This window comes from Myxocyprinus asiaticus, chromosome 16 (genome assembly GCF_019703515.2).
Source record: "Myxocyprinus asiaticus isolate MX2 ecotype Aquarium Trade chromosome 16, UBuf_Myxa_2, whole genome shotgun sequence".
In the NCBI taxonomy this organism is placed as follows: Eukaryota; Metazoa; Chordata; class Actinopteri; order Cypriniformes; family Catostomidae; genus Myxocyprinus; species Myxocyprinus asiaticus.
Genome location: NC_059359.1, coordinates 8,557,561 through 8,574,380, shown reverse-complemented (window position 1 = coordinate 8,574,380; position 16,820 = coordinate 8,557,561). Strand labels below are relative to the sequence as shown.

The window sequence follows — 16,820 nt, the reverse complement described above, 5'->3', positions numbered from 1 at the left end:
GAAAAAGAGACAGAGAGACACAAGGAGAAATATAAAGAGTAGACAGAAAGGAGACAGAGGTGAAACAGAGGAGATGCAAGGAGTAAGAGAGGAGATAGAGATGAGAAAGAGAGAAAGAAAGAGATGAGACTTAGGTGAAATAGAGGAAAAACAGAGGAGACAGAGGTGAAAAAGAGGAGAAAGAGATGAGACAGGGGTGAAACTGAGGAGATGAGAGGAGAAAAAAAATGAAAAAGACAGGAGACGAGAGGAGAAAAAAGGGTAGAAAGAGAGAACAAAGAGGTTAAACAGAAGAAAGAGAGGAGAAGAGAGGAGGAAAAAAGAGTACAGAGAAAAAAGAAAGATGAGACATGTGAAAAAGAGAAGAGAGGAGATGAGAGGACAAAAAAGTAGAAAGAGCGGAGACAAAGTTAAACAGAGAAGAAAGAAAGGAGGTGAGAAGAGAGAAAAAAGAGTAGAAAGAGAAGACGAGATGAAAGACGAGGAGAAAGAGAGGACAAAGAGATGAGACAGGTAGAATAGGAAAAAAGAGGAGATGGGTTGATAAAAAAGGAGATAAAAGAGAAAGATGAGACTGAGGTGAAATAGAGGAGACAGAGATGAGAAAGAGAGGAGACAGAATTGAGACAGATGTGAAACAGTGAAGAGAGGAGATGAGAGGAGAAACAAAAGAATAGAAAAGAGACTGATGAGCATGAGGAGAACCAGAGGAGACGGAGAGGAGACAAACAGGAGAAAGAATGGAGACAGAGGTAAAACAGAGAAGAAAGAGAGATGAGACAAAATAGGAGGAAAAACAGTAGAAAGAGAGGAAAGAGGTAAAACAAGAGAAAGAGAGATAAGAGCAAAAAAAGCAGACAGAAGATGAGACAGAGGTGAAAAAGAGGAGATGTAAGGAGAAAAAGAGGAGAAAGAGAAGAGACATGAGGAGAAAAATAAAGAGTAGACAGAGAGGAGACAGAGGTGAAACAGGGGATATTTGAGAACTAAGAGAGGAGACAGAGATGAGAAAAAGAGAAAGAGAAGAGACAGAAATGAGACAGGTGAAACTGAAGAGAAGGAGAGAAGATGAGAAGAGAAAACATTTATAGAAAGGAGACAGATGAGACAGAGGGGAGACGTGAGGGAAAAAAATGAGTAGAAAGAGGTGAAAAAGAGGAGAGAGGAGACAAGAAGAGAAAGAGAGGACACAGAAAGAGAGAAGATGAGAAGAGAAAAAAATTATTGAAAGGAGACAGGTAGAAATGTGAGAAAAAGAGAGGTGACAGTTGAAACAGGTGAAAGAGGAAACGAGAGAGGAGGTAGAGGTAAAAGCGAGGAGAAAGAGTGGAGAAATAGAAGAGAACGAGAGGAAAAAGAGAGGAGAAAGAGTTGAAACAGAGAGGCTGTCAGAACATTCTAAACATCAGTCTAAGTGAGTCATGTGTGTTCTTCCCAAACCAACACACACATACAGTACACATTCATACACACACACACACACACACACACACACACACAAACATCTAGCCTTCAGTACAGAAAACAACTAAATGCTCATTTACCTATTGTGTATCCTCGTTTCAGATCGCTGCACCGCGGAGCACGGTGCTGGGAATTGGTTGTGTTGTTTTCCTGCACCTCACACCCGGTCAACTTGGCAGCAGGTGGAGAAGATCTGTTTAAGGACAGACTTGAGATGAGACGGGCAGGAAATCCTGGAGAGCCGATGTCCACTGACTGGGACTTTTTTTTCAGTCTGTTAGAAGGAAACACAGGAAACAGAGCTTCAGAGTCTATCATGCTGTGAAATTTGCCTTCTGGTCACTCTGAAACATCAACAGATTTAGCTACAACTCCTGCAAGATACTGTGTGTATGTAATCGGTCCTGTTCAACCTGCTCTGAGCGGGATTCGAACCGGCGTCTGAGGCGGGTGCGCTAACAAGGAGGCTAAAGGCTACAGCCTCTATTGTCAGTCGCTAGTGCGCCTCTTGAGGCCAGGGGAGTGAGGTTTACACATACCACACAGATATCACATACCAGCTGGCTCCAATTATACTCACTCCCTAAACCTCACTCCCATCCGGGTCACGGCACCACTGTTAGCAGTCCTACTCGACCCGCTCTGAGAGGGATTCGAACCAGCGTCTCTGGTATGGGAGGCTGGTGCGCCAACGAGGAGGCTAAAGGCTACAGCCTCTAGCATCAGTCGCTAGTGCGCCTCTTGAGGCCAGGGGAGTGAGGTTTACACATACCACACAGCTATCACATACCAGCTGGCTCCAATTATACTCACTCCCTAAACCTCACTCCCATCCGGGTCACGGCACAACTGTTACCGGTCCTACTTGACCCACTCCGTGTGGGATTCGAACCAGCTAGTGCACCTCTTGAGGCCAGGGGAGTGAGGTTTACACATACCACACAGCTATCACATACCCTCTATCTATCTATCTATCTATCTATCTATCTGTCTATCTATCATTTTATTATTGTGCATTTTGAACTGCCAAATAATCAGTTGGAAAGACAACAAAAAATTATTCTGTCTGGGTGCCACCCAACAAAGATGTCCGTGTGTGTGGGCACGTCATTTAAACACCTGCCTAAATAAACAGATCAGAAAAAAGCCCGGAGCAGTTTTGACTACATGTTGATGCTAGACCACAGGTGCAGTTCTCTCTCTCTCTCTCTTTGAAATCAACTCACCATTACATAATACGTGCAATCAATCAGAAGACCAACACCAGTTGGCAAGATTACATGGTTAAGGAAGCCCAAAAAAGCAAGAACTTGTTAGTTAGACAACATAGAGTGGCAAGTCAATCAGAAATCTGAAGCCAGTAGGCAATATATTACATTTGGGTCCACCTCAACCAGCACAAAACACCTCAAATTCCCATCCTCCAAAATCCCCACCTCAAACAGACACTAGCTCTTGTGAGCTACCCACATAGGGAGCACTCTAAGGCATCACAGACATTTGCAACAAGCTCAGTGCCAAAATTCATCCAAGTATTTATAATTAAATAATAGTGTACTATTTTACCCAACATTTGTGTGCTATGTACATTTTTGCTTATTAAATAAACTTAGTTAATTTAGCAACATGCTAACACCAAACTTTATTCAAGTCTCCTGTGTCTCTCCTTATTTGTGTGGTGGGTGCTTAGTTGCAGCCTATGTAGTGTGTTCCAAATTAGGGATAAAGTGACAAGCACCCACCACCCAAACCATCACCACCGTCAAATAAAATCTACCATGTAAATCAGAGTTTTTGTCCTAACCAGTCAAGATCGCAACAAGCAACAAGTCATTTTGTTCACTTGGGTTCTATTTCTGCAGCCTACTGCACTGCCTCGCCCACAATGAAATTTGATTGGTCCAAAATCCTGCTCCACATACAGTAACTCCACATTAAACATGAAATATGTTCTGATTGGCTGATTGTGATTGTTGTGTCACATGCTGTAGCTCTCAGTGTGGACAGACAAATTACTTGTTGCTTTATGGTATCAACTTTTTGAATTACTGAAATATTTTTTAATAGTAACAACCGAATAGTTGAATAGTAAATAGTTGAATTGTTGAATAGTAACCAACAACTGGCGCAGGGCCGTTTCTGACCATTTTGGTGCCCTAGGTGAGATCCCCACATTAAAATATTTTGCCATTGATTATGTTTTTCATGAGTGCATTATTTAAATCTGAACACATTGGTCATAAAATTTATTTGTTTCTATAATTGCTTTCACAGTTTACTCTCATTAGAGACTCCTGGTTGACCATTTCTCTCTCCCCACTCGCTCCCTGCTCACTTATAAGAAAAACTCCACTCCTTGTTCACTCCATGGCAATATATATGCTCAGTTACTGCTCTACTGTAAAAATATTTCAGAGTGTTTTTAAATAATATAAATCTCACAAGATGTATTAAATGGAAAATAAATACACAATACTTAGAATAAAATAGAAAAGCTTCAACGTGCTTTATTGAAATACTTACATTATCCCGAGTTTATATTAAATTATTGCTTAGTTAGCTTTTGCAACATTCTCTAGAATAGATTAACCCTCCTATGGTCCTCAATAATTTTTTACCAGAATTACTTTTGCTCATTTAATAAAAATGGTTTCCTTTATCTGAGCAGTACAAGACTTGGTAACTTTTCCTCCACTTGCCATATGAAAAAAAATAAATAAATAAAAAATAAAAATAAAAAATGGCCATGATTTGACCGTCAATGGCGGTCAAAATTGACCTGCCATTGACAATGAATGGGAAATACCATAACACAGATCAATTTGTCAAATACAATAACTAAATCAGCAACAATGCAGAAAAAAACACATACAAAAATTAAAGGGTGAGACTATAAAACATCAGTGAAAAACATACACACCCACTCAGACACTTACATACACACAAAAATGAACTGTTGAGACTATAACACAGAGCATTTTCCCACAGCTCTAAGTTATAAATGTGGCCTGTCGAGCTTTGCTCACAGTTCATTCTGGTCACAAGTCCAAGTCAAATCTTAGATCTTCTTTCTTTCTTTCTTTCTTTCTTTCTTTCTATCTTTCTTTCTTTCTTTTCAGCAACAGTTCTTTATCTGCAGTTGGATAGTTTAATAAACCCTGTATAAGGCTAATTCTATTTTGAAATATTAAAACTGACTACTTTAAGGGATTGCCTTGTTTATTTAAACTTGTCAACATAAGGTTTTACTTTAATAATGGATTTTTATTTTTATACAGTAAACAATCAATAAACTATAAAACATTTGCATTAAAAGAGAACAGATTTACACTGAAAGAAAACTAGCTTTGTACATAATTCTTTAGGGCTTTAAAGCCCTTTATTCTATTTTGCATTTGCCCTTATGAAAATGTACCATAGTTTTTATAGTTTAAACAGTGGTATTTATTTGTAACATGACAATGGTAACCTCAAGTAAAACCAAGCATGGATTGTCACCACCATGCTAAAATGTAACATGATTTCTATAAAACAAACTTTGGCATTTTTGTAAAGAAAAACGGTATCCTAAACACATATAAAATATAAACATTTATAAACTGCCATAGTTGTAACAAAATGTATGATATTCCCTCACTCCCCTAATGCAGCCTACTATACATTTAATAGTGCTATAGTAGTAATATAATATTTAGTATGAATATATTTCTGCCTAAACTACTACAGTCAATACAGTTATTGTTACTATAGTAAATTCACGATAAAGGAGGTGATGTGTGAAAAGTCTGCTAATTTATATCTGTGCATGTCACAGTGTTTTTTCAGCATCAATGCTGTCTTGTCGGGCCGTTTAATGTGGTTTAAAACAAGTTGGCTCACCGAGAGGTTTGCACCAGAAAAGTCTATGCCGAATTAAAATGTTTCCGTGACTCACGCCATGCTTTTCACTGGTCCTTGCAGCGCTGTAATGATTACACTGTGAGGTTGAGAGCTTGAGATAGGTTCGCGAGACAAGCGAACCCACCTGCTCTGCGCTCGCGCTGCTTTGTCCATTGATCCGTGTAGCGAATAGCACTGTGTCATTCCACTTCTGATGCATTTGATTTGATATCACTTTACAGAAAGCGGCAGCACATAAACAGAGAGAGAGAGAGAAAGGGTGAGTTGGCCAAATGTGTAGTCGCATCCGTGGGAAAAACAGTTGCAAAATGAGTCTATGATTTCAAGTCCAAGTCGATTCTCAAGTAAATTGTTTTGCGACTTAAGTGCGACTCGAGTCCGAGTCAAAGTTTCAACTTATATAAGTGTAGGTTTTTACTGTACTAAGGTTTCAAAAATTTGCTTATTTGCATATGTAAATTAATGGTAAAATTTAAATGGTCTCATTATCATCATCATGATCATCATCATAAAAAATAAAAAAAAACATTGGAGGCTTAAATAAAATTAAGTACATTAAAATAAATTACCAAAGGAAAAGAAAAATCTGATATATTATTGCCTTTTTGTTACACAAATTTGAATTTGATTAACCTTGCCCTATAATTCTGTGAACGAAATAAAGGTTAAATGACAATCCCAGTATGTTTCTAACTTTTTTAGAGATAAATCAAATTTTATACGGGATATAATACAGCTGACTGATTATTCATAATATTTCATAGGAGATGGAGATGTAATGCTGACCTTTAGATTTTATTTCCACATGTGAACAGAACACTTTATCATTTTTCTGGACCAATGTTTTTTAAATAGCACAGTGAATCTTTGGTTGTGGCAATCATCACCTAATATTGTATATTTATAATACTGAGGGGGGTGGAGTGCGTGGTACCTCATTAGTGCCTTAGGCCTAGACGACCGCCTAGTTTGCCTATGCCTAGAAACGGCCTGGATGAAGAGTCATATGAATCAATGAACACAGAATGTGACTCGCTCAGTCAGAGAGCTATTCATTCTTCCATTAAGATGCTCCTGTTGTTATTGTGAATGCAAAATGGGGCATTTTTTGAATTGGAAATGAGGGCTGAATGGTTAGTGTCTTGATGAGGTCCTGCTCGCGTGGTGATGCGAGGAGTGAGGAGTGGGGGGTTCCTGCTCTCGTGGCGATGCAGGGAGTGGTTGGGGCCTGGCCTGCTTTCAGCGTCTGTAACACCAGATGTAAACAAAGCACCGCCTTCCTTCCAAACAATAATAACCACGGCTGCCACGCTGCATGACTTCAGCTCTAATTAGGAGAACATATTCACACACAACCTGTGTTTTATCCTTCAACACTGGTTGTCGCTGCTCAAACAACATTCTCCTTCAATTATGGGGAAGATTAGGTGATTCACAGATGCAGAGGTTTCATTGAATCGGTACAGAACATCTGGTGTTAAACACTGCTTGCTGCTGTAGCTATAATTAAAAAATCAGTTTTCTAAGTCAGAATAAACAGGAATTCTATCTACAGTAAGATGCTGTGCAGATTATGTAAGAGGTGACGGGAAACATGTCAAAGTCATATTTCAAATAAAGAAGAAAAAAAAAGAGTAATTACATTTTGCATAAAGAAAATGAACTTTAAGGCAATAAAGGTTTTTTTTTTTTTTTTTGCATTTTACCTTTATTTTCATGATAATTCAGCAAATTTTCCCCTCAAATTCTTATTACCATAGTGAATCCCGAACGTTTTTTTCTTTCTTTTTTTTCTGTAACTTCCATTATTCTGAATGGTGATTCTCTTTACTTTAATACAGTAATTTTTTCTTTTAAATTATTATTATTATTATTATTATTATTATTATTTTTTTTTTTTTTTTTTTTTAAATCAACATACATATTACCATGATGTTGAGGTCTAAAATTAACATAACATATGTGTGTGTTTCATCAACTTCGGGCACTTTTAGAACTGTTGATTTGTAAAGTCTTGTTAAAACATTTTTCACACACTCATTTTTTTATTTTTATTTGTTGACTAACAATGTCCAACAAGTGTATGTAAATGCATGACAGAAGATTTATGTCATTTTTTTCCTGAAAAATCATGAAAATTGTGTTTAATAGAATGCCGTGGTGGAAATGAAGGTGATGGAAAGGAAATTTTATTTACGTTTTTGAAATAAAATGGCCACCTCCTTTTGACTTGCTAATGATTATTTCATAGCTAACATGTTATGTATTCTAAAAACACACAATAACAAAATATTTTCACACTTTTTGCATAATTTGGCAAAATGACACATTGATTAGAAATTACACCTAATAAAAATACTCTGCTCAAAGTATTTACCTTGAATTTTCTTTGCTTTTTTTTTTTTTTAAAAAACATCACTTGTCTCATATTATATCTCAAGCATGCTCTTCACTGACACTTTTGTTCTCTTAGTCAACGAGTACACTAACTTTTGAAAGAAGAAAAAAATATGATTAGGAACAAAATGTTTTGGTGTGGTGGAAATGACTCCACAATTGTAGTTGTAATTTTTGAAAGATTTATAACTGGAAATCCCTTCCACACAATAAATATTAAAATGTTTTGTTTTTTTCACTTTTTGTTTAGATTATAATGGTTTTAAACATGTAATAATTTGTATTTTTATAATGGATTTTCATAGTTTAATATTGAAAGCCTGGGTCTCGGACAAGGCTAAAACAGCTAAATCTATACATAAAAGGCATTTGTAAAGTATATATATATATATATATATATATATATATATATATATATATATATATATATATATATATATATATATATATATATATAGAAGGCCTGGTAAATAGTTTCCAAGCAAGTTTTAATGTGAACTTCATATAACAAAGAATAAAGTTGAAATCGGTTAGTAAAAAAAAATAAAATAAAAAAAAATCAACCTCTGGGACATGGCTGAAGTTGAAGAAAAACCCTATAATATGAAAATAATGTCACATTACAAAGCACATTAATGGTTCTAAATATAGGCTTAATTTTCTTTAAGCAGAATATAATGTGTGGAAAATATAAGCAAAATATGATAATTTAAGCAAAATATAACTATAATATATATGCTTAGCAACACTAAAGTTGTGGGTTCAGTTCCTGAGGTCACTGACAATATAAGGTTCCCAAGGTGATAAAAATTAGGAATCTTTTAAAAATCTACTTTAAAACACGTGTCAAACTCATGGAAAAGTAAACTTTTTTAGTCCATGTTGGTTTCACCAATTTTTTTAAAAACACTTACAGCATTTTCTACAAAAAAATAAAATAAAAAAATAAATAAATACTAATTAAATGAAATTTGATGTGGTGTAGCCATCAAGTAAAACATATTTTCAGTTCCTTGCACTGTGAATATATAAGAGTGTACTCAAATTAATCATTCATTTAAAAAAAGTTTTCAAACATATTTCCATAGTAATATATATATATATATATATATATATATATATATATATATATATATATATATATATATGTATATATATTACCATATGAAAACATGAAAAATTTGCATCATTTATTATTTGGTTAAAAGTGTCAGCCAAATGCATAATTGTAGTGTAATATTTTCTTTTTTTGATTTTGATTTTGGGGTAAAATATGACCTGGGTATGTTCCTAATAGGCATCATGAGGTTCACTACCAACCCCTCTTTCTCTCTCTCTCGCTGCATGTTGAACCCCCAGAACCGCCCCAAATCCCCCCACTCAGAGGAAGTAGGGGGGCATCGGCAGGAAAAAGGGGTGGTGGGAAATTGCAGAGATATTAATTGCTTTGGCAGGCGGCTGATGGCGAGTGTGAGCATAGCCGCTCTTTATCGTAGCCAACAGAGTACGACGGGGACATAGTGGGTGTAAGCTTAAGATCTGTTTATGCATGTGTGTGTGTGTGTACAGATTCTTATCTCTGAGCTTATGTGTAAAGTGGAAGATCTAGCATTTCCTTCTCCTCTTCCTCTTGTTCCATACAAATAGAGCCGCTTTGCCAGACATGCAGAGATTAAGCGACGGTCACATGGTTTGGCGAATGATACATAAACAACAGGGAATTTGAGCAAAGCCAATGCAAGCTTATCTCACACATAAAGATGGATTTGAGGCCAGCGAAACACAGGAAACCAAAGATCTCGGCATGAAAGGATTGAAGGCACATTTGATGCAACGTTCCTTGAAGGCAAATATGACCTTGGGTGCTATTACCATAACCGAACTTCATGCACTGAAACTAAATGAGATAAGAAAGATGACATGCGTCTCCTTTGGGTCCATATGGCAGTTTACGACATGACTTACGTATGAGAGTTACAGTCCTTGACAGTCCTCGCTTGATGGCTTAATTGAGTCAGCAGAGAAGAGGGTTATAATACAGCCCGAGATGGCCTCATGGCATGAACGCCAAGTGCTTCCTTTAGTCTAATGAATAAAACCATCAAGTTGGGCTACTTAAAAGAGATCAGATCTTCTGCATTACAAGGACCCAAACTGTGTTTTAACCTTTATTGATTTCTGTCTGAAACTATTTACTAGTATAGGGGTCGGAAACCCTAGGCATTTGTGCTAGCATTGGCACGCGATTGAGAGTTATATACACTCAGTGAGATGTGCTGATCTCCTGGGATTTTCACACACAACAGTCTCTAGAGTTTACTCAGAATGGTGCCAAAAACAAAAAGCATCCAGTGAGCGGCAGTTCTGCAGACGGAAACGCCTTGTTGATGAGAGAGGTCAACCAAAACAGTATGCATTCGCCCCCCAGGAAAATCTGATGAATATTTCGAAACGCTGTTGTGTTAAAACAGAACTGCATTCTGAAATGAAATGGTGTTGCATAAAGCAGGTAAAGTGATAAAGAAACAGCTTTCCATAGTGCTATGAAATAAACTAAGTCTGCACTGGAGTAAACAGCTCCAGGCTTGAACAAATGTTTGGTCAGAGCCGCATTAAAATTCACAGCATTGAGGATTAAATCCAGAGGCTAGAGGCGTTTTTTTTTTTTCTAGGTTCGGTTTGATTTATAAGAATCGACGTGTTCATCCTCTGGAAACAGATAAATTATTTCCTGTTGTTATAAGACCACATAACAGCACCATAAGACAGGAAGTGACCTAAAGAAAAGCATTAATTTCATATACAGTGGGATCCAAAAATCTGAGACCACAAAATTTGGGATTCAAAATTGCATTGCATTGCACATAAAAAACCCGAAGTTTTAGGATTTAAAAAATGCAAAACAAAGAAACGGTATGACGCAAAATAAATGAGAAATATATAAGCTTCTGATCTATTTATTTAAATATGCAAAATTTGTGACATTGACAATGTTATCTATTTTGTACAAAAGGTCAGATTTCCATTGAAGCACACAAGATGCTCTTTGGAACATTCTCAATGCTGGATAACATGGATGATAAGGTTTTGCACAAACTTGTGGAGTTCTGCTGATGTCAGCTGCTGCCATTAAAGCCAAAGGGAGAATAGGAAATTGTGAAATTCATGTACATTTTTCAATTCAACTTTTCATTCCAGTTGTTATGATAATGATATAAATTGTAATGAAACAAAAATAGTAGTCTCAGACTTTCGGACCCCACTGTATGAATTTGATAATCAGTTCACTATCAATACATCAATTAAAATACAGAAAGAAATCAACATCATATACACCTGTTTGATCTTTAGCAGTGTAAACCAAAGAACTGGAGTTGCGAATGGTGCAGAGACCAAGTAACATGAGGTTACTGCCAAAATCTTCCTGAGGACACACACTTCACCTTACAATCCCTTTGTTACATAACAGACTGTTGCACAATTTTCATCTCTCTCTAAGCGACTGAATATTCTGCTCTGTCTCTCATTCTACACAGAGCTTTGTGTGCAACCCTCTTTTCTGCCCAAATGTTTTGATGAGGGATCAGATTTATTTTCTGTGGTTTCTTTTCTCTCTCTCTCTCTCTGTCTCTCTCTCACTGTGATGTCTAGGCATCCGCTCTTGCCGGTGGTATTAATAGAAGTAAGAGAGAGTTGTGTGTGTTTGGAGAGAACTACATCTTTGAGACACAGAGAGAAAGAGTTAAAGGGATAGTTTTCCCAAAACATTTCTTTCTTTCTTTCTTTTTTCTTTCTTTCCAATGGACAAACAAATGAAAGAAAACACAAAACTTCAGTGACCACTGACTTTCATTGCATGAAAAAAAAAAAGATGCAATGAAAGAGAATGGCGACTGGGGCTACACTCAAACCCTAATGTTGCCATTACTGGAAAAATCAATATGTATTAATTATACATTACTTGAAATGTTATGTTTTGGGTTCATAACTCAAATATCTATGCTCCTTGAACATATTTATCTTAAAATCTATAGACTTAACATTTTAAGTGTTAATAACTCAAACAATTGAGTACAAAATTGAGGCTATGGGGAATACTTACAATCCCTTGCACTTAAATTGTTTCATTATGTTTTCTTGGCCAATGGGTACTTATGGAGGCATTAAAATAGTTGTTATTAAGAATACATAGAGGATTGGGGCCTGGGTAGCTCAGTGGTAAATGATGCAGGCTACCACCCCTGGAGTTCACTAGTTTGAATCCCACGGCGTGCTGAGTGACTCCAGCCAGGCCTCCTAAGCAACCAAATTGGCCCGGTTGCTAGGGAGGGTAGAGTCACATGGGATAACCTCCTCGTGGTCGCTATAATGTGGTTCATTCTCAGTGGGGCATGTGGTGAGTTGAGCGCGGATGCCGCGGTGGGTGGCGTGAAGCCACCACACGTGCTATGTCTCTGTGGCAACGCACTCAACAAGCCACATGATAAGATGCGCAGGTTGATGGTCTCAGACGCGGAGGCAACTGGGATTCATCCTCCGCCACCCGGATTGAGGCGAATCACTACACAACCACGAGGACTTAAAAAGTGCACTGCGAATTGGGCATTCCAAATTTGGTAAAAAAAATAAAAAAAAGAAATAAAAAAAAAAGAAAGAATACATCGAGGATTTAACTTTTTTGTATTATTATTATTATTATCATTATTTTGGAAACAGTTGTTTTGTGTGATGTCACCATTTAAGTGATCTTTGTCCCCTTTGGTCAAGTTTTACCCTGTAAACTATATGTCAGTTGCATGTGCAACTGCAGTACAGGCATACTGTATATGCATTTCTGTGGAGAATTCAGTTTATTTTATGATTAATCTAGAATCAGTTATAATCTTTATTTTAGCTGTGTTATTGTATGATCTAAACTTGAGTCAATTCAATTAAAATTATTAAGTAGATACAACAATATTTAAATAGCAAATCAGAGTTCAGTCTACTTGCATCTAGTTACCTGAACTTAAAAAGTTAAGTTCATTCTATATGAACACCAAGTTAAGTGAAATTAATTACACAAGTTCTGGAGACGTTGCTACTCAATTCAACTGAGTTGAGTAAAATCAACTTATTAGGGATTTCAGTGTACCAATTTTGAAAGTAAGGCATGCTATCTGCCTCAGGTTTATTATATTATAATTAGTATATTAGTAAATTCCATGTACTCCCTTTGTTTTACCCAAATATTGATTGTTAAAGCAGGATAACTTGACTTTATATCCTCCAAAAGAGCATGTGTTGTGCATACATGGGTACAGCAGGGTTAACAAATAAAAAATTCATCCTGCATAAGGTGAGGTCCAATCCACGCCTTCACCTTACTGAAACTGACACCCCTGATTTATTCACTTAAATAACTAAACATAATACAGGTGCATCTCAATAAATTAGAATGTCGTGGAAAAGTTCATTTATTTCAGTAATTCAACTCAAATTGTGAAACTCGTGTATTAAATAAATTCAATGCACACAGACTGAAGTAGTTTAAGTCTTTGGTTCTTGTAATTGTGATGATTTTGGCTCACATTTAACAAAAACCCACCAATTCACTATCTCAAAAAATTAGAATACATCATAAGACCAATAAAAAAAACATTTTCAGTGAATTGTTGGCCTTCTGGAAAGTATGTTCATTTACTGTATATGTACTCAATACTTGGTAGGGGCTCCTTTTGCTTTAATTACTGCCTCAATTCGGCGTGGCATGGAGGTGATCAGTTTGTGGCACTGCTGAGGTGGTATGGAAGCCCAGGTTTCTTTGACAGTGGCCTTCAGCTCATCTGCATTTTTTGGTCTCTTGTTTCTCATTTTCCTCTTGACAATACCCCATAGATTCTCTATGGGGTTCAGGTCTGGTGAGTTTGCTGGCCAGTCAAGCACACCAACACCATGGTCATTTAACCAACTTTTGGTGCTTTTGGCAGTGTGGGCAGGTGCCAAATCCTGCTGGAAAATGAAATCAGCATCTTTAAAAAGCTGGTCAGCAGAAGGAAGCATGAAGTGCTCCAAAATTTCTTGGTAAACGGGTGCAGTGACTTTGGTTTTCAAAAAACACAATGGACCAACACCAGCAGATGACATTGCACCCCAAATCATCACAGACTGTGGAAACTTAACACTGGACTTCAAGCAACTTGGGTTATGAGCTTCTCCACCCTTCCTCCAGACTCTAGGACCTTGGTTTCCAAATGAAATACAAAACTTGCTCTCATCTGAAAAGAGGACTTTGGACCACTGGGCAACAGTCCAGTTCTTCTTCTCCTTAGCCCAGGTAAGACGCCTCTGACATTGTCTGTGGTTCAGGAGTGGCTTAACAAGAGGAATATGACAACTGTAGCCAAATTCCTTGACACGTCTGTGTGTGCTGGCTCTTGATGCCTTGACCCCAGCCTCAGTCCATTCCTTGTGAAGTTCACCCAAATTCTTGAACCGATTTTGCTTGACAATCATAAGGCTCAGTTTTCTCGGTTGGTTGTGCATCTTTTTCTTCCACACTTTTCCCTTCCACTCAACTTTCTGTTAACATGCTCGGATACAGCACTCTGTGAACAGCCAGCTTCTTTGGCAATGAATGTTTGTGGCATACTCTCCTTGTGAAGGGTGTCAATGATTGTCTTCTGGACAACTGTCAGATCAGCAGATTGTGTAGCCTAGTGAACCAAACTGAGAGACCATTTTGAAGGCTCAGGAAACCTTTGCAGGTGTTTTGAGTTGATTAGCTGATCGGCATGTCACCATATTCTAATTTTTTGAGATAGTGAATTGGTGGGTTTTTGTTAAATGTGAGTCAAAATCATCACAATTAAAAGAACCAAAGACTTCAACTACTTCAGTCTGTGTGCACTGAATTTATTTAATACACGAGTTTCACAATTTGAGTTGAATTACTGAAATAAATGAACTTTTCCATGACATTCTAATTTATTGAGATGCACCTGTATATGGATGAAAACCTATGTGTATACCAGAATGTGAGAGAGAAAGTCTATTTCTTTTTATTTGCTAGTGTTGTACTCTTTTGGTTATTGATTGTTGTCTTATTTGTTTGTAAAAGGGGGTGGGGGTGGGGGTGGGGGTGCTTTTTCATGTGAATAGAATACCTGTCTGACCTACTACTGTACATTTGACAAGATATAAAGAATACAATCAGAGCACAGTGCATACTGTGTGCCACAACAGAATGCACTCAACTTTATTTTCTACTTCCAGTGTGACAAATTAACTTGAAGAAGTAACGATCCAACTTTATATTAGTTTTCTTTAACTACTATGTACTAACATTAAAATATTTACAATACCATCTAATTATTGTGTAACTACACTGGTGGCCAAAAGTTCGGAATAATGTACAGATTTTGCTGTTTCAGAAGGAAATTGGTACTTTAATTCACCAAAGTGGCATTCAGCTGATCACAAAGTATAGTCAGGACATTACTGATGTAAAAAAACAGCACCATCACTATTTGAAAAAAGTAATTTTTGTTCAAATCTAGACAGGCCCCATTTCCAGCAGCCATCACTCCAACACCTTATCCTTGAGTAATCATACTAAACTGCTAATTTGTTACTAGAAATCACTTGCTATTATATCAAACACTGCTGAAAGCTATTTGGTTTGTTAAATGAAGCTTAACATTGTCTTTGTGTTTATTTTTAAGTTGCCACAATATGCAATAGACTGGCATGTCTTAAGGTAAATATTAGGCCAAAAATGGCAAAAAAAAGAAACTACTTTCTCTAGAAAATCATCAGTCAATCATTTTGAGGAATGAAGGCTATCCAATGCTTGAAACTGCCAAAAAACTGAAGATTTCATCCAAGGGTGTACACTACAGTCTGCAAAGACAAAGGACAACTGGCTCTAACAAGGACAGAAAGAGATGTGGAAAGCCAGATGTACAACTAAACAAGAGGATAAGTACATCAGAGTCTCTAGTTTGAGAAATAGACGCCTCACATGTCCTCAGCTGACAGCTTCATTGAATTCTACCCGCTCAACACCAGTTTCATGTACAACAGTAAAGAGAAGACTCAGGGGTGCAGGCCTTATGGGAAGAATTGCAAAGAAAAAGCCACTTTTGAAACAGAAAAACAAAAAAGAAAAGGTTAGAGTGGGCAAAGAAACACAGACATTGGACAGCAGATAATTGGAAAAGAGTGTTAAGAATCTTAAACCTATTGAGCTTTTGTGGGATCAGCTAGACTGTAAGGTGCGTGAGAAGTGCCCCACAAGACAGCCACATTTATGGCAAGTGCTACAGGAAGTGTGGGGTGAAATGTCACCTGAGTATCTGGACAAACTGACAGCTGGAATAACAAGGATCTGCAAAGCTGTCATTGCTGCACGTGGAGGATTATTTTATGAGAACTCTTTGAAGTAGTTTAAGAAGTTCTGAATATTTTTTCAAATTGTAATAGTAATTTTTCACATTATTATTGTCCTGACTATACATTGTGATCAGTTGAATGCCACTTTGGTGAATTAAAGGACCAATTTCTTTCCATAAGAGCAAAATCTGTACATTATTCCAAACTTTTGGCCACCAATGTACATGTTGTTCTGCAAAATTCTCACAAGATTCACATTTGCTGCTACTGAGGTTGATGTACGGGTGGGTTTAGGGGTAGGGTTATGGTTAGGGTTCGGTTTAGGGTTAGGTTAAGTTCAATTCTAAAATTACTTCACTTAGCCTCAAACATTACTACAGTATATGACACATTATGGTTAATCTCTGATGACTATTCCTTTGTATCTCTAACTGAATCGACTATAAAACACTGAGAAATTAATCCACACTGCAGATACAAACACATTGTTATGATTTCCGCTGGAATCCCCCCCTTTTCCAGCATGTGCCGGCAGAGTGAGACAGTTTAGCATTTATCAGGGCACCTCCGTAAATCAACAACAAGCAGAGGTGCTGCTTTTCATTTTCCAAAATATATAAATGTCGCAGAATCACGGCCTCCAGACAAGAGCTGATAACAGAGGAGTTATGAAGAGCCAGAGAGAA

At 37.1% G+C, this 16,820-nt stretch overlaps 1 protein-coding gene across 3 annotated transcripts in view; it reads right to left on the bottom strand.

Moving 5' to 3' along the window:
* LOC127454461 (oxidation resistance protein 1-like) overlaps positions 1-16,820 on the bottom strand; it is a 240,049-nt gene that overhangs the window by 145,996 nt on the left and 77,233 nt on the right. For all 3 annotated transcript variants that reach the window (XM_051721687.1, XM_051721688.1, XM_051721686.1), the window contains one exon: positions 1,545-1,738. In XM_051721687.1, the coding sequence (XP_051577647.1) occupies positions 1,545-1,738 (194 nt within the window). The remainder of the gene's footprint in view (positions 1-1,544; positions 1,739-16,820) is intronic.